General features: G+C 47.7%; 1 protein-coding gene across 3 annotated transcripts; it reads left to right on the forward strand.

The window, feature by feature from the left end:
* Window positions 1-33: 33 nt before the first annotated feature.
* Window positions 34-17,376, forward strand: LRRC41 (leucine rich repeat containing 41). 3 transcript variants are annotated; one of them, XM_035018658.1, is made up of 10 exons: window positions 34-482; window positions 4,074-4,160; window positions 4,833-4,903; window positions 10,619-11,756; window positions 14,461-14,721; window positions 15,231-15,395; window positions 15,484-15,582; window positions 16,140-16,262; window positions 16,485-16,560; window positions 16,668-17,376. In XM_035018658.1, the coding sequence occupies exons 1-10, from the start codon at window positions 284-286 to the stop codon at window positions 16,885-16,887; spliced, it is 2,439 nt and encodes an 812-aa protein (XP_034874549.1). In that variant the 5' UTR covers window positions 34-283; the 3' UTR covers window positions 16,888-17,376. The 3 variants fall into 3 exon arrangements, with proteins under 3 accessions (XP_034874549.1, XP_034874551.1, XP_034874548.1); XM_035018657.1 differs by lacking the exon at window positions 34-482 and adding an exon at window positions 754-1,649; XM_035018660.1 differs by lacking the exons at window positions 34-482; window positions 14,461-14,721 and adding an exon at window positions 749-1,649.
* Window positions 17,377-17,390: the final 14 nt, after the last annotated feature.

Genomic DNA, 17,390 nt, shown 5'->3' on the forward strand with positions numbered 1-17,390 from the left:
ATACTACCGTCCAAACGCACGGGATAGGGGGAACTGGTATTTGCACCTGAGGAGGATTTGCTAAGTAATGTCCCCTTAATCGTGCCACTGCCGACTACATCGATCTACGGATTTATTTAAAATATTGGCTTCTAAGAGACTTGGGAAGAATGCGGATTTATCCGTTATTCCTTTAGCGCAGTTCCCAGTCTTACCCACATCGCTGATGAAACCGTCCTAACTGCCGACCTTTTCAAGATGGCGGTCCGCGGGTGCCACTCTCGGGCTCGCGCACCTCCCCAAGATGGCGGCGCCCGAGGCCTGGCGCGCCCGGAGTTGCTGGTTCTGTGAGGTAGCGGCGGCAACGACCATGGAGGCCACGTCCCGGGAGGCGGCGCCAGCGAAGAGCTCGGCCTCGGGCCCCAGCGCTCCCCCCGCCCTGTTCGAGCTGTGCGGGCGGGCGGTGAGCGCCCATATGGGGGTTCTGGAGAGCGGGGTGTGGGGTAAGTCGCGGGGTGAGGGGCTACCTCTGGCAACGAGCGGAGGCGGCCCAGCGGCCGGGGGGCGCGGGGGGCGAGGCCGGGAGGCCTGGGGCAAGGCCCAGCCCGGGGCACTGGAAGCCACACCGTCGGGTCGGAACATGAATTCCGTGCCTGACCGGGCTGGACAGAGTAAAGGCGGGGACCAAATCGGCAGGTGGACGCGCACCGCGGCCTGGCTGGGGGGCGCGGGGGGCGAGGCCAGGAGGCCCGGTCTGGGGCCAAACAGGCAGGGCCCGGGAGACAGAGGCTGCAGTGACGGGCCGGCCGTGAGCACCGAACTGACGCTCGGGTCGGGCCGGGCTGGGGAGTGTCGGATGTCGAACGGACGGGCAGGGATGGCCCCGCTGCTTGGGGGCGGGGGCCGAGGTGGGGAGGCCCGGCCTAAGGCAAGGAGGCCAGGCCCGGGGCCACCTAACCTGACGGACGCGCGGGGCCTCCCGTGTCTGCTTGACAGACCGCGGGTGCCGGGACTCCGGAGGCCAGGCTGATGGGCAAAGGCAGCCCGGTGGATTGGAGAGCCAGGGGCTGGGGGGAGAGGCCGAAGGGCCGGGGGCGCCGAGGCCTGTCCGACGACCCAGGGTTGAAGGGAGCGCACTGACGACCGGGGCCTCGGGTGCGAAATTGCTTGAGCGCGGGACTGACGGGCAGGGCAGGGAGCGCCGGAGGCCACTCGGATTGGCCTGAGCGGAGGAAGGGCCCGGGGCGGGTGAAGGGAGGCCGGAGCGGGTCAGCAATCGAGGGAGGCTCGAATGACGGACAGGCGGGAAGGGCCAGCGAGGCCCCAGGCGGGGCGACGGCCCCGGGATCCCGGCGGGGAGGGGGCGCGTCGCCGCTGGGAGGCCCCGGGCTGAGTGCGAGCGAAAAGAGGCCCCGGGCCTGAAAGCTGCCGCGGACCGATGGCCCGGCCTGGGCTGAGCGCGCCCGGGCTGAGCGGCAAAGGCGGGCCCGCGGCGCTGGGCCGAGGGGCCGGTGGGCCTGGGATTAGGGCGGGCCGGCGCGGGCCAGGTAGCGCCGGAGAGGAGGCCCGCAGCCGATGGGCACGCAGAGGCCGGGCTTTGGAGTGGGCGCCGCTGGACCCAGACGGGCAGCTGATGAGAACAACTCGGGTCGGCCTTGTGAACACTGATGGTGAGAGTGAAAGAGAGGAGAGTGAAAGCTCTGGGGGGTAGGCCTGCCCGCACGGGGGATGAGGGAGGCCTTGGGCCTGACAGACTGGTGGTGTGAGGGGGTGGGTCCAGAGGCCAGGGCTGAAGCTGGGTGAGGAGATCCAGGCCAGCCTAGGGCCCAGGAAAGGGGGAGGGAGGGGCAGGAGAGAAGGCCTCGGGCCTTGAGGGGGTGAGGGGGTGGGGTTCTGGAGAAGGCCTCGGAAGTGGTGGTAGTGTCTTTGCCAGGAGGAAGGCCCTGGTAAGGTCAGGAGTGAGGGCTTGAGGTCCTGGGGTTGGGGGTTGGGGGGGCTGCACACTGAGGAGGTGGCTGTGAAGAAAAGGCCCTAGAGTTTGGGGGGTGGGCCTCCAAGAATAAGCCCCAGAGCTGTGGAGACTGATTAAAGCAGGCCCAGGGATGGGAGCAGGCCCTTGGTGAGGTGGGGGTGGGGCACTGATCCTGAAGAGGCCCAAGTATCTTCCTGCAGTGGGGAAGACTGTTAGAAGTCCTCAAGCTGGGGGGGTTGGGGGGGGGTGGAGAGGGGATTGTGGAGGCCCTGTGCCAACAGCTGAAAGAAGGGTCAGGCTGACCCATGGGAAACAGGAGAAGTCTCAGTGGAACTGGGCAGGGTGCTCAGAAAAGTCCTCAGAAAGATGTGGAAGAAGGCAGAGAAGATTGGCTGTATTAGCCTGGAGCTTCTAGGATGCTAAACTTGGCTAGGAGGGAAGAGGACTGGGTGTGGAGGCCTGGAGTTGGGAAGAGGAAGCATTAAAGGTGTAGGCTGGAAGGAAGCAAGGAAGAGCCTGGCTTAAGAGGAATGGAGAAAGGAAGAGGGGGTTTGTGGATAATAGAGGATGAGAATCCCCAGTGGCTGTGAGAGGGGATGGCTAAACAGAGCAGATTGGAGGAACAGAGGAGAAAGAGCTCCTATGGGCCTAGACCAGGTAAACAGTCACAGAGAAAAAGCTGAATCAAGTTAGGCCTCTTAGGAGAGCCAAGTAAGAGTCCTGCTAAGAAGTGCTGTTTTGGAGGAAGGTCTCAATGTGGGCTAACAGCCAAGAAAGGCTTCCTGGAGGCAGTGGACTAGGGTTGCTTTGTGTAGGGAGAGAGAAGGGTAAAGTGAGTAGAGGCAGCAGGAAAGGATACAGTGAGGAGACAAGTAGAATTGCTTATACCTTGAATGCCAGGATATGGAGCTTGGACTTTATCTTGAATGCAGTAGGGGCCTACATTAATGTAATAGCTTAGGGAATTAATACTTTCATTCAGCAGGTACACTGAGTACTATGTACAAAGAATTATACTAGACTCTTGGACATCAAGATTCAATTATTCTACAAGATAAAGGGAGATCCTAGAATAGAAGTTTTGAAAGATTTTCCTTAGATATGGTATACTGTAAGATCTAAGACTTGTTCTTGACAGGACAGAGAGGCTATTGACAGATAATAATAATAATAAACAACATTTAGTGAGCTGATTATGGCCAGACATGGTCTTAAAAAGATTACAAGCATGATTTTCTTTAATTTTTATAACAATATTATGAGGGAGTTACTACTACCTCCATTTTAAAATTGAGAAAACCGAGTCTTAAAGATGTTAATTTGCCCAAGGATTCATAATTAAGTAATAGAATCAGAATTTCACCCAGTTTTGTCCAACTCTAGAGACTATAAACCATTTAGTCAATACTATAAAGCCTCTCAAATCTAGACATCAGCAAGAACAAGTTTTGTTTTTATGATATGTTGAATTTAGAGTTAGGGCCTAATTATTTCTATTGTTCATAGGAAAGTACTAGTTCAGGATACAGTAGGGGCCCAAAGAATGGGAGTCACCAGCCTGGAAGAGTAGGAAGGGAATTCAGAAAAGGCTTAATAAAGGGCACATGATACTTGAAAGATGAGTAGTTGATATGCTGAAAATGGCAAGGACATTCCTGGTAGAGAGCAGCACGACAAAGGGACAGAGGCAGAAAGCAGTGTAACATGTTAGGTAAATGAAAAAAGTAGTTTAGTGTGGCTGAAATAGAGGAGGCAAAGCAGGGAGCTGGAGAAGTTAGTAGGGCCCAGATTATGATGGATGTTTTTATCACACTATCCAATAGGACCTTTTAAATGCAGAATAGTTCGTTATGCTAGGCAAAAGTGAGCTGAGGAGCTCCTAAATGAGCATATCCGCTTGCTTTATTATCTCATCCTTGAAGATGTGCATGCCCCTGAAATTCCAGCTGCCAACTAAGTGGCTGAAGATAAGTAGACTAGAGTTTGAATTAGACTTAGGTTAGTTTCTACAGGTTCCATTTGCCAAATGAGAAGTCTGCTCTTCTGTTTTCCTTTCCAGTAGGATAAATAATGCTTGGAACCCTGGGAGATAAAAGTAAATTTTGTGTTTTGGTTTTTGTAGCCCTCCCAGGCCCAATACTTCAAAGCATCTTACCTCTGCTCAATATATATTACTTGGAGAGGATTGAGGAAACTGCCCTCAAGAAAGGTAAGTGTCTTTCTCTCTCTTTCTCAGTCAGTGATGGTGCCTTGCTTACAATGATGTTCTTCAGGTAAATATTACACCTGATGCCTGCATAGAACTTCATGCTTTTCAAAAAGTACCCTCACACCTACTTTCTTATGTGATTCGTCAGAGTGTCCAGTGAAACACAAAGCAAGTAAATGATCCCAGTTATACTAATAAAAGTGAAACCACAGGCACACCACAATTAATAGCTAAGACATACTGAAACCCAGATCTTCTGAATCTTCATTTTTCTGTTTTACCATGCTGTCTTCCAAACCCCTCATTGGACAGATCTGTTAACAGCTAACATTCATCTAACTAATCCAGATATGCCAAGCACTGTCGTAGGCACTTTACCTGGAGAAACTCATTTAATTTTTTCAACAACTCTATGAAATAGCTATTATTAACTACGTTTTACTGATAAGGAAACTGAGGTACAAAAAAATTAGGTAAACTTGCCCAAGGTCACACAGCTAGAGTGTGGTTTGCTGATATTTAAACCCAGGCAGTCTGTCTTAAGAGCCAGTGCTCTTTACTAGTCTGCCATATTGCTCCTGTGAACCCAGAGAAGGACAACATTAAAAGCTGATTTACCTCACCCATGGTGGCCAAAGAGCAGCCAAGTAAATGTGATATTTCTCCCCACAGGCCTCTCCACTCAGGCCATCTGGCGCCGACTATGGGATGAGCTGATGAAGACAAGGCCTTCCAGTTTGGAAGTAAGTTAAGGCACCAGGTAGAACTCTGGCCTGACTTTGCACAGTGAAAGCAGGAATAGCTTATAAACACAAGCTGGGTACTGGTAAAGTGCAGGGACAGTGATGGAGTGAATTTGGGAGGAAATGGCTTGTCACAGGGTTCTTGGCTCTGATGGCTTGTCACAAGGTTCTTTCCATTTGGCATTTGTCACTGACTTGATTGCTCACTGTGTTTGCAGGTAACACAAAACAGGGAAAGGTAGTGATCACAATGGATGGCAGAACCCAGATTCATAGAGGTCTTGAAAGGGCTGGAGCAGTGGTCAAACTTGACAAGATGAAATTTAACAGAATAAACCAATGTTTCACTTAAGTCTAAAAAATTCCAAGTGCATGACCTCAGGGTAGGAGGTGGAGGGGTCTGGCTTAGCAGCAACTTGTATGAAAAAGATTAAGGGGGTTTAGTCAACAGTGTGCTAAAGCTACTCATATAATGACTCTCCTCTGAGCTGTGTGAATCAATGTAACTATAATATAAGCTGAAGGACAAGGGGGATGATAGACCTGCCTGGCTCTGCAGTGGTCAGGCTGCCCCTGGAGTATGGAGAAAGAAGTCAAGGCCACATCACATGAGTCACATTTGGAAGACTGGAGATGTTTTTCCTGAAAAAGAGAAGATCTGGGGAACATGAACTATCTTGAAATATTTGAATGACTCTCATATAAAAGAGGAATAATAGACTTGTTCTGGTAGAAGCCAAAGGAGAATAAATTTCTGCTAAACTGAATGTAGAATTTTTAAACTCTGAGCTTATTGGTGATGAAACAAGCTAATGCCAGAGCTAAGAAGCTTCCCATCTCTAAGTGTTCAGATAGAGTCTAGATAACTACCTGACACAAGGGTATTGTAGAAGAAATCCAGCATTCTGAGAGGTTAGAAGATGACTCTAGGGCTCCTTTTAGCCCTGAGATTCTGTTATTCATTGGTTCAGGTATAACTTGCTCTTATTTAAGCAGAATTTCTTCTGCTGCTCCATAACTATGGGACAGAACAGATTGAGTTCAATAAACATTTACTAAACTTACCACACACCAGGTCTTATGTTAGCTATTGGAAGCACAGACACTAATCTCTCACATTTAGCAGGGAAACCTGCAAACAAATACATCGTGCATGGTGGGATAAGTGGTGTGACAGTAGCAAAGAGGTTGAGGGAGAAGGGAGCATGACAGTCTTTCCTGGAAAGTAGTATTTGAACTGAGCTTTAAATGGTGGATGAAGCCAAATGATAAGAAAACAAGTTCTTATGAGGAGATTTAATTTTGGGGGGGATGCACTGGGTTCAGTAACATTCAGCTCCATATCCTTCAGCTTTCCTACTTCTAGATCTGGACACAACTCCTGAAGTTCAGTGCAATAATGCTAAGGCCCAGGAAAGTCCTCAGGCTGTACAGGAATTAGGCCGTATGAGGAAGAAAAGTGGATGCAAGATTAGAAAATACTAAGTTTCCTGAAACTTAAAGATGCATGGGATTCACTTTGTCCCAGTGTTTCCCACGCAGTATGGTTGACTAGCAGATGATGGAGATCGTAACATCTTTCACTTAGAGTAAGCTTTTTTTCTCCAATATTATCTCAGGCTTCCTGGTAGTTTGTTATCTTTTCTTGTCTCAGAGCATTTCAGAACATTAAGGAAGCCCCAGGCTTGGTAGCCTAACAGTCCCTTAGACAGAGGTCATTCCAAAGGGTACCTTCTTTTGCTTCCCAGTTTTACATGACAGTAACCTTAACTTCATAATTCAGAAACACTTATGAGTGCCTGCTCAATTCCAGGCACTGTGCTAGGTTCTAGGGATACAGTAGTGAATGAGATAGAGATAGCCCCTGATTGCTTATAAAGAAATAGGATTTCAAACTGTGTAGTACTAGTGTATGTGTATTAAGAGATCTGTAGAATAAAATAGATATTCTGGAGACAAAGCAGTGCGGAAATGAAGGATTATTCAATAAATGAATCTCTGGTTATTGGTTAACTATTTGGAAAAAATAAAGTTAGAGCCTCATTTTACAATATACTCAATTTCTATATGGATTAAAGATTAAATTGTAAAAAGTCAAAGCACAGAACTAAAAAAAGAATAAAGGTGACTGGTTATCTAATCTCAAGATGGAGAGTGTTAATTATTAAATGGGCAGAATCAAAAAAGCATGGACATATTTGGCGATATAAAATGCCAACACAATTTAAAAGGTACATAAACTAAGAATGTTGCAACAATATTTGTAAAACAAGAGGATAGCGGGAATAAGACAAACTATCCCAGTAGAATAAGTAAAGATTGGGACAAAATATATAAAAATCTCCAATAAAATATATTGAATCTCAAAAATAAAAAAATGAGAAAGTATATAACTCTTAAATAAGCATATATATACTTATATAAAAATAAGTACATGTAATATATAGTATAAAAATATATAATATATACTTATTTATATACATAAAATATATTATTTGGCTAGAAATTCTATTTCTTAGAATTTATAGTATATAAAAATGGAAATACTCATGAAGATTTATTTCAAGATGTTCATTACAGCAACTTAATATCAAAAAGCTAGAAACAATTTATTCAATATGCAGGAATTGATTATAGTATATTCATATTTTCAAAATATTAATAAAGTCATATTCTGAAAACATTTAGATACATGGTGGTAAAAAGGTAATGACACAGTGGCATAATGTTTTAAAAGCCCAGCATTTGAACTATTCAGAATTGTCTCAAAGTTATAAAAACAATTATCTATAGCTATTCACATTTACGTATACACTCGAAAGAATGGGTTTATAGATTTTCCACAAACAACATTTCTGTTATCAGAAAAATAGTGGACAATAGTTTATGAACATTTGCTGGCTCTGTGTAGTACAAGAAAATATTTAGCCTTCCCTCGTTTGTATACCCACTTCCTCCCCAACTAGTGCCTGAGCCACCAGTTTGTGGATGGGCCAAGGACTGTGTTGGTAGGCAAGTGTCATTTCACCTTTTTGGTGGTGCCTCATTTCCCCTACTCTTGCCCAAAAGAATGTGTTTAAATCACTTTACATTCCCTGAGCGATAGTGTACAAGCACACAAAATGAGTGGCTTGAGCTAGATCTCTTAGCTATTTCTCAGCTTTGAAGTTTTAGCAGAGATTCTTCTAAAAGGTGGTGATGGAATAAACTGCAGTGAACTACTGTCTGCTCATAATTGAAATAGTTGTCGTAATTAACTTCAGATACTCATTTAATCCTTAAAACTGTCTGATGTAGGTAGGTTATTTTCTCACTTTACAGATGACGAAACTGAGGCAGAAAGAGGTGAAGCAGCTTGTCTGAGGTTATAGTTAGTGAATGGCAGACTCAGGATTCAAGTTGAGGCAATGTGGCTCTGGACTCATGCTCCTAATCACTATGTCATGCTGTTCTCACTGCAGTTATCACATGTCTGGGGTGTTCCAGTTTCAAATATTCTCTCCCACTGTCTTCATCAAACAATAAAGTATGTGAAAAACAACACTAATAGTTATCTATAAACTACATATTCCACATGCCTTATGGTCAGAAGTAGCCATAACATCTTAGTTCACATCTTTGTCCATATTTTAGGCCTAGAATGTCTCATTTGTGAAGTTAAAGCCTTGCTAGGTTACCTGCAAGTGTTTTCCAAGGCTGTGAGCATGGGCCAGCAAATGTGTAGGAAGGTGTTAGAGTGAGGTAGGATTCAGGAATACCCTCTCTGCTTCTACTCGAGGCTGAGTGGAGATTTGGTTGCCAGGTATTTTTTCCTGGTCCCCCAATGCCCCCCCCACTGTTGCTGGTGAGAGAGGTCCTTCCCTCTTGTTGCTACCATGCAGTTAGCTCAAACATGAAGTCATTCCTAATTATTATCACAGCAGGCAGAGTCATGGGGAATAGCCAGGGCAAAGGAATGACACTTTTGCTGAGGACCATAGGGGTCCAACTCCTGCTAAGAACCTCAGATATAAATTGAGGGTCACTCTGGTATGAGGGAATGCATAGAGGTAGGGTAAGTACCAAAGAGAAGTGTCCCTTAGTCTTGAGGAACCTCAGCCCCCCACTATCTTTTGCTTCAGGCTGAATAAGCACCCTGCTTAACAGGCTCTGCCTCCATCAAGTCCATTTCACATTGCCCATCCAGACTAATTATTACCATTAGCAGTAACAGAAATAACATTTTTTATTTTACAGTTTACAAAGTGCTTTCACTTGCATGGTCTCATTTGATCTTCACAACAAACCTGTGAAGCAAGTGGTATTATCCACATTTTATAGATGAAGAAAGAGGTTTAAGAGGTTGAGTATAGTGGCAGAGATGACACCTATATCAAAGTCAGCAGACTTTCTTCTGTACCTGAGGAGAGAATGGGGACTTAAGGAAGTCTGTGTGTCCTCTTGTGGTGGGGGTGGGGGCAGTAATTGCAAACCTATATACATCAAAATCATCTGGGGGAGGTTTAAAAAACAAAAATGCATGGGCCTTACTGCAGATGTAACATAAGAGAATTCCCAGGTCTGGATACCTGGCATACGAATTTTCAAAAAAGAAAAGCTCCACAGTCAATTCTGGTATGTACCAAAGGCTGAGAAATACTTGCATTCAGAGTTCTTCTAAATGTACCAGAATAGTCTGATGAAGTCTCATATACATCAAAGCCAGTAACTACTGCCCTGGAGAAAACCGATCTAAGATTTGGACCCTGATCTCCAGGAATTTCTAATCTGGTTGGGATAAAACATGTACACAGTGAAGAGACTCAACACCATGAGACAGGTCTACCAATGTTTAAGACCTGAATAATCAGAGTAGCAGAGGAGTCCCACAAGAGGCAGGGAGAGGAGTAGAAGGGGTCATACAAAGAGACACAGATGAACAGCCTCAACAAGAGTAAAATGTTAGTAGGTCCTCTCAGGAAGCCAGCAATGAAGAGCATTTCTGGCAGATGTAGGAAAGGGCATAAGAAGGCAGGTTTGGGTCAGTAAGGTGATCAGTTTGGCCAGAGCAAAGCATTCATGTGAGCAAGATGTGAGAGAGAAAGCTTCTCAGATAGACAGAGGCCATATTGTACAGGGCTTTCCCTGCCAGGCTGAGGAACTTCAGATTAGCCCTCAGCAGTGGATAGCCTCGGGGGTGGGGGGCGGGGGGTTAAAGCAGAATGTAATCAGACATGTTTTACAAAGATGAATCCAGTGGACTTGCACAAAAGTTTGGGAAGGGGAAAAGGAGATGGGGGAGCATTCAGGAAGCTAATGAAGTGGTCAGGTGTGAGGTGATAAGGGTCTGAACAAAGGTGGTGATGATAAGAATGGAAAGTTGGCATCAGGTTCTAGAAACAGATGTGGAAGAAGTTACAGGATTGTTTCACTTGAATGGCAGGCACTATAGCAAAATAATCTCTGGAACCAAATTTCCTGGGTTCAATCTTGATTCTACCACTTACCTGTGTAACCACAGGCAGTAACAACCTTTGTGCCTTTTTTCCTACCTGTAAAATGGGGCTAATAGTAACACATACCTCAAAGATGTGAAGATTAAATGAATTTGTGTAAATTATTTAGAATATTGCCTGGCTCAGCAAATAGCTATTGGAAGGGAGGAACCCGGGATGATGATGGTTCAGCGGGTACCCTCTTAGTATCACAGCTGTCTGGCATATTCTCTGCTTTCAGAGTGTGACCTGTTGGCGAGCCAAGTTTATGGAGGCCTTTTTTTCCCATGTTCTACGTGGGACCATTGATGTATCTTCTGACAGGCGTCTCTGTGACCAGCGCTTCTCACCACTTCTGCATAGCTCCCGCCATGTCCGGCAGCTCACCATCTGCAATATGCTGCAGGGTGCAACTGAGCTGGTGGCGGAGCCCAACCGCAGGGTTCTGGAGACCCTGGCCAGTTCCCTGCACACCCTCAAGTTCCGCCACCTGCTGTTCTCTGATGTGGCTGCTCAGCAGTCACTTCGGCAGCTGCTGCATCAGCTTATTCACCATGGGGCTGTCAGCCAGGTGTCGCTGTACTCCTGGCCTGTGCCTGAGTCAGCCCTCTTCATCCTTATCCTCACCATGAGTGCTGGCTTCTGGCAGCCAGGCCCTGGTGGCCCACCTTGCCGCCTCTGTGGAGAGGCCTCCCGAGGCCGGGCCCCATCCCGAGATGAAGGGTCCCTCCTGCTGGGCTCACGCCGGCCTCGCAGGGATGCTGCTGAGCGATGTGCTGCAGCCCTGATGGCCTCTCGGCGGAAGAGCGAAGCCAAGCAGACAGCCAGAGCTGCACCTGCCACCCGAGTAACACGCCGGAGCACACAGGAGAGCCTGACAGCAGGTGGGACAGACCCTAAGAGGGATCTGCACCCTCCAGCAACCTCCCACGAGGCTCCTGGCACCAAGCGGCCAGCCTCTGCTCCAGCCACCACCTCCTCTGCCTCCTCTTCCACATCCTCATCCAAACGGGCTCCAGCTAGCTCAGCCCCACAGCCTAAGCCCCTAAAGCGTTTTAAGCGAGCTGCAGGGAAGAAGGGTCCTCGCACCCGTCAGGGGTCTGGTGCAGAGTCTGAAGACCTGTATGACTTTGTTTTCATTGTGGCTGGTGAGAAAGAGGATGGGGAAGAGATGGAGATCGGGGAAGTGGCGTGTGGAGCTTTGGATGGATCAGATCCCAGCTGCCTGGGGCTTCCAGCACTGGAGGCCTCCCAGCGATTCCGCAGCATTTCCACCTTGGAGCTATTCACAGTTCCGCTCTCCACGGAGGCGGCTCTGACACTGTGCCACCTGCTGAGCTCCTGGGTGTCTCTGGAGAGCCTCACACTCTCCTATAATGGTGAGTGCCCAGCAGGGGCAGGGATGGGTCTCACAGCGGCACCAGCTGTGTGCCCAATCCTGTGGAGGGGAATAGGGAATATGATCAAGAAGCTGCAGATGAGGCCCTGCCTGCTTCACAGTGGGACAGAAAGCACACACATGAAATAGGGGCAGACTTTCACTGTTGGGGAAGAACATGAGGTCTGTAGGCCTGATTTAGAGCTGTAAGCAGGGGTTCCTGAGAGGCAGCGAGGACCTGAAGAATGGGTACATTTTAGCTATGGTACGCAATCCACAGGCAGGTGGGAGAAGTTTCGTGTATGCAAGGCCCAGCCAGGGCTAAGGTTGGGTCATCCCCCCCAGTCCTGTCAAAGCAGCGGTACAGACAAGAAGATATAGAACACACTTTTATCAGACCAGCAGCCTGTGAAGCAGTCCTCAGTTCTTACCCACCTGGCTGTGCCCAGCTAGCCAAACTTCAACTCTGGGTAAATCTACCAATCTACCTAGCTTGCTGAGCACGTAATGGAGAAAAATCACACAACTGTGTAGATTGGTGCTACTATACATTCAATCATCAATCTTCTATGAATCCTGTGTTTGCAACATTAGCTCCCATTCCTACTACTTCCAAATGTTACCCCCTTTTCCTTTCTCAGCAGATGACTTCACCTCCTACTTCAGAGAAAATAGAAGCCATCACACATGAACTTCAGCTTATTGTTAACCAACCTAGAATTCTTTATCTACACTCATCCTTTCCTCTTTCACAGTGGGAGTGATGGCTATCCTAACTAAGGCTAACTCTTTTACCTGTGCTCTGGATCCATACCCTCTTGCCTTCTTAGGAAAGCTTGTTTCTCAAATGCCTTAGTAATAAGAACTTTTATATACTGCTTAGTATGTGTCTGGCACAATTTAAGTATTCTATTAATTGAATCCTTACAACAACCCTATGAGGTCAAGTGGGTTGCCCAGGATAACCTCACGAGTAAACTGTAGAGCCAGGATTCAAACCCAGGCAACCTGATTCCAGAATCCCAAGGTTTTGAACCACTACTTAATGCTGCCTTCCTTCTCCAAGATCCTCCTTGTTGCTAAGTCCAATACATACTTTTCAGTCCTCCTCTTACATTAATTCTTGGTGGCATTTGCTGCTATGAAACAGCCTTCATGAAATACTCTCATTTCCACTACCTCAATTTTTTTTTTTCTTCTCCCTTTCTGGACATTATTTGTTATCAATGTTCAGAGTTCCTCAGAGCTCTGCCATTTTACGCATACTTCCTGGATGATTTTGTCCATTCCCTTGGTTTCAAAAGCCAACTATGCTGAAGACTCCCCAGTCTATGACACTGGTCCAGTCCAGATCTTTTTCCTCAACTCCAGAACCATTTTAGCCAGGTGACTACTAGACATCATTTCATAAACCACAGACTCCCCAACCTGAATGCATCTTCTCCCCTCCATGCTGCTCCTCCTCCTGTTCTTTCAGTGACCTCACAGCTTTCAGCTGCCCAGAAGACAGCTGGGTTCTTTTGCACATCTGTCTTTAAGAACTCTCAAATCCACTTATCTCCACATCTTAATTCAAGCTACCATTACTTCTCACCTGGATTCAACAGTTCCTCCTGACTCCATACTCCCCATACAATTCACTGTCTACTCTGTAGCCAAGCATTTTTTTTTTTTTAATGCAAAGGCCATTCATTCATTCATTCATTTAAAAACCCTTCAATGGTTTCCTGTCACCATACTTTACTTACAGTCATTCGTGTTCTCACCCCTGCTTACCTTTGTAGTGGCATCTTGAACCCCCCCCCGCCCCCATACTTTACACACCAATCACATTGAGTATTTTTCAGTTCTTGGAACCTGCCATTCTTCTTCCTTCAGGCCTTTATATATGCTGAGTTCTCCCTGCTGGTCACTCCTCTCCCTCAGTTTAGCCTGTCTCCTTCATGTTCTTTAGGGCTCAACTGGAAAGTTTTTACTGATAGAAGCTGGTGTGGGTACCAAGTACCCATCCTTTGTGCTTCCACAATACCCTACACTTCCCCAGCTCCCCTCACACATTTTTGTTGTTCATCAGGCTACACAGGCAGGAATAAGATCTGCTGCTCATCACTGTCTAGCAAAAACTGTTATTTACTAGGTGCTGGGTGAGGTGTAACAGGAGGAATGAATCCACAGGAACCTGCTCAGTCCAGGGGGAGATAATGTTGGCTTTGTGGCATTAAGCCTCTGCTCTAACCCTTTTGGATCCTGCTCCTTTTTGTAGGATGTGGTTATCATTTTTTGCTCTATTCCCACTGGGTCATTTAAAGTATTCCCTACTGGGTCATTGTCACTCCCCTGCTTAGACTTCAGATGTTCCATGTGACCTATAAGAAAAGTCCAGAGTCTGCTGCTGCCCTGTGGGCCTGGCCCTATCATTCAGCTGGCAGCACAAGATTCCCTGCCCCACTCCCCATGTCCTATCTTGTTTTGTGACTGCCCTCACTGATGCTTGAGGGCATGGCCCAGTACAGTAGACATCAGTTTGCTGGTTACCTGAGGAAAAAGCAAGACAATGAATGAATAGTTGAGACAAATGATTTTAAATAACCTGATCCATAGCTCAAGAGATTTGGTAGTTATCAACAGAAATATCTGGAGTTGTCTCTGAATGTTACTCCTGCTGACACTCCCACATGACTGACCTAACTTCTTTCCTGCCATAGGCCTGGGCTCTAACATCTTCCGCCTGCTGGACAGTCTGCGGGCCCTGTCAGGCCAGGCTGGATGCCGCCTCCGTGCCCTGCATCTCAGTGATCTGTTCTCACCACTGCCCATCCTGGAGCTGACACGTGCCATTGTGCGAGCCCTGCCCCTACTTCGGGTCCTCTCTATCCGTGTTGATCACCCCAGCCAGAGGGACAACCCTGCTGTGCCAGGGAATGCAGGGCCCCCTAGCCACATAATTGGAGATGAGGAGATACCAGGTGAAGCAGTGTGTGTGTATGTGTGTGTCCACACAAATGTGCAGGTGCATTTGTGTGAGGAAGGTGGAAAGACCTCTAATCCAGGCCTGGCACCACTTATTCCTTAAAGAGGGAATGAAATCCATTCCCTCTTTAGAGCCTGTTCAAAGATAACCATGGCCTGGAGAGTCCAGACCACTATTAGCCCAGTAGGAAGTGACCATGGCAGATTAGTCTCTTCTTTATATTCCCTTAGATCCTGTATGTTTCCTATGTCACCACTCTGCATACTCGTATTTGCTTGCCTGAGTAGTCTAGTCTTCCTGGACTAAAAGCTCCAAAAGGGCAAGGACTAAAGCTCATTTAGTGCTCTGTTCCCAGAACCTAGCACAATACTTATGTGTAGTGTGTACTCAATGACAAGTAGATGAATGAAATTTTTTAGTGAATCTCTAAAGAACAGGATGGGACCTGCTATGGGAGTAGAAGGGAGATGGCCAGCTACAATCTTTTCTCCCTACCATATCTAGAAAACTGCCTGGAACAGCTGGAGATGGGATTTCCACGGGGAGCCCAACCAGCCCCACTGCTCTGCTCTGTGCTGAAGGCCTCAGGTTCTCTGCAGCAGCTGTCTCTGGATAGTGCCACCTTTGCCTCTCCCCAAGATTTTGGGCTTGTGTTACAGACACTCAAAGGTAGGACCCAGCTAGAATGGTAAAGGAAGGGTAGACCTTGTATCGTTCTTTGGGAAAGTTAAGGCCCATGGCCTCTACCCCCATGCAGAGTACAACCTAGCCCTGAAGAGGCTGAGCTTCCACGACATGAATCTGGCTGACTGTCAGAGCGAGGTGCTCTTTTTGCTACAGAATCTGACTCTTCATGGTAAGTTCTTCATCCAGAACCTGGGGCACTCCTGGGTCCCCACTGTGGCCCTGCCACTACCTCACTGGAAAGAGCCAGCCACTGTTCTCGGCCATAGAGCCTCAACTGTCCAATGGCTATAGAGCCTGCAGTTCCTCCTATACTGAACATGGGGAAATTACTCACTTTTACAGTACCTCACTCAAGTTTTTCTTAACTTTCAGTGGCTGAGAGAAATAATAGTGGTGGGTAAGAATGAATATGCTGGGTCAGGCTCCCCTCATAGACTTGCCCCTAATGCCCACCACTGCATAGTGGACAGTCAGTGGATAGAGGAGAAAAAAATTAAATGGAGAACTGTTCATGTAGAAAACCTCCCAACAGTGAATATCTGGGCTCAGTCTCTTGTTTGAATCCGATTTAGTTCCAGTCTTGCTTGGGGTCTTGGACAAATTTCCCTTCTCTTTCTGGGCTTCTATAAAAACATTCACACCCCTTGCTAGGGCCAATTGGGGCAGGAGGGGCAGCACCAAGTCCTAATGTTAGCCATCAGAATTTATTCTAATTTCTCTTGACAGAGATTACCTTCTCCTTCTGCCGTCTGTTTGAGAAGCGCCCGGCCCAATTTCTGCCTGAGATGGTTGCTGCTATGAAGGGCAACTCCACACTGAAGGGCCTCCGGCTGCCAGGGAACCGCCTGGGTGGGGGCAGGGCCCTGGGAAGGGACAGGGGGAAGGAGCCAGTCCTTTGACTTAGAAACTCAGTGGATGAAGGCATAGGCCTCTCCACTGGGAACACGGGGGTTGGAATACAGTTGTATGCTGGAGCTTCAGGAGGCTGGGCTTCTTCCCACCAGAACTGGGTTGGGATACCCTTGGTCCCTGTTCTTGGGCGGTTATAGACATTTCTCCCCTTCTCCCCAGGGAATGCTGGCCTGCTGGCCCTGGCAGATGTTTTCTCAGAGGATTCATCCTCCTCTCTATGTCAGCTGGACATCAGGTACATGGGGAGGGGGGAAGGGACAAGGGATGGAGCTGCAGGGATATATAGCAAGGATATAGGGATTAGTTGTTTCCTGGGTGTCTAATCCATCTCACCCCTACCAGTTCCAACTGCATCAAGCCAGATGGCCTTCTGGAGTTCGCCAAGCGGCTGGAGCGCTGGGGCCGTGGAGCCTTTGGTCACCTGCGCCTCTTCCAAAACTGGCTGGACCAGGATGCAGTCACAGCCAGGGAAGCCATTCGGCGGCTCCGGGCCACTTGCCACGTGGTTAGCGACTCGTGGGACTCATCCCAGGCTTTCGCAGATTATGTCAGCACCATGTGATGGGGCCCATGCTTCACAGGCCCATGCTCAGTACCATCAGCTTGCAGGGGCTGAGACATGGGCTGTGACACGGGCTGCCCAGAACTCCCAAACACCAATACTGTCTTTCTCTTTCTGCCACCTTTTTTTCTCTTTTTTCCTTCTTCCCTTGCACTGAGGTCCTGGAGGCCTTGATGGGGCTCAGCAAAGGCATTCCCACAACTGGGTGTAGAGCTTTTGGGCCCCTTGCCCAGTACTCTGGGAACCCTGGGCCAGGTTACAATGCTCATCAGTCACTGGGGACAGCTACCCTACCCCTGCCCGAGGTTCCTGCTTTCCCTCCTCAAGCAGGTACCCAGGCTTTAGAGTTTAGGAGTGTCCACTACCAGGCCTCTTCTCCGCTGGACTTACCATGCTGCTCCCAGGCCTCAGTCCCTTTCATACCTTTATTCCTTTCTTTTTTTTAACCAAAAAAGTTTTTCTTATAAAATAAACTTTGGGCAAACATCACGCAGCCCTCCTTG

The sequence above is a fragment of the Mirounga leonina genome, unplaced genomic scaffold, assembly GCF_011800145.1.
Source record: "Mirounga leonina isolate KUSES-001 unplaced genomic scaffold, KU_Mleo_1.0 Mir_173, whole genome shotgun sequence".
NCBI lineage: Eukaryota > Metazoa > Chordata > Mammalia > Carnivora > Phocidae > Mirounga > Mirounga leonina.

Coding starts and splice junctions, on each gene's coding strand:
- LRRC41 (XM_035018657.1), top strand. CDS start 1,418: ATGGCCCGGCCTGGGCTGAGCGCGCCCGGGCTGAGCGGCAAAGGCGGG. Junction 14,722..15,230: donor TGGAGATGAGGAGATACCAG/GTGAAGCAGTGT, acceptor TACCATATCTAG/AAAACTGCCTGGAACAGCTG. Junction 16,263..16,484: donor GCTGCCAGGGAACCGCCTGG/GTGGGGGCAGGG, acceptor CCTTCTCCCCAG/GGAATGCTGGCCTGCTGGCC.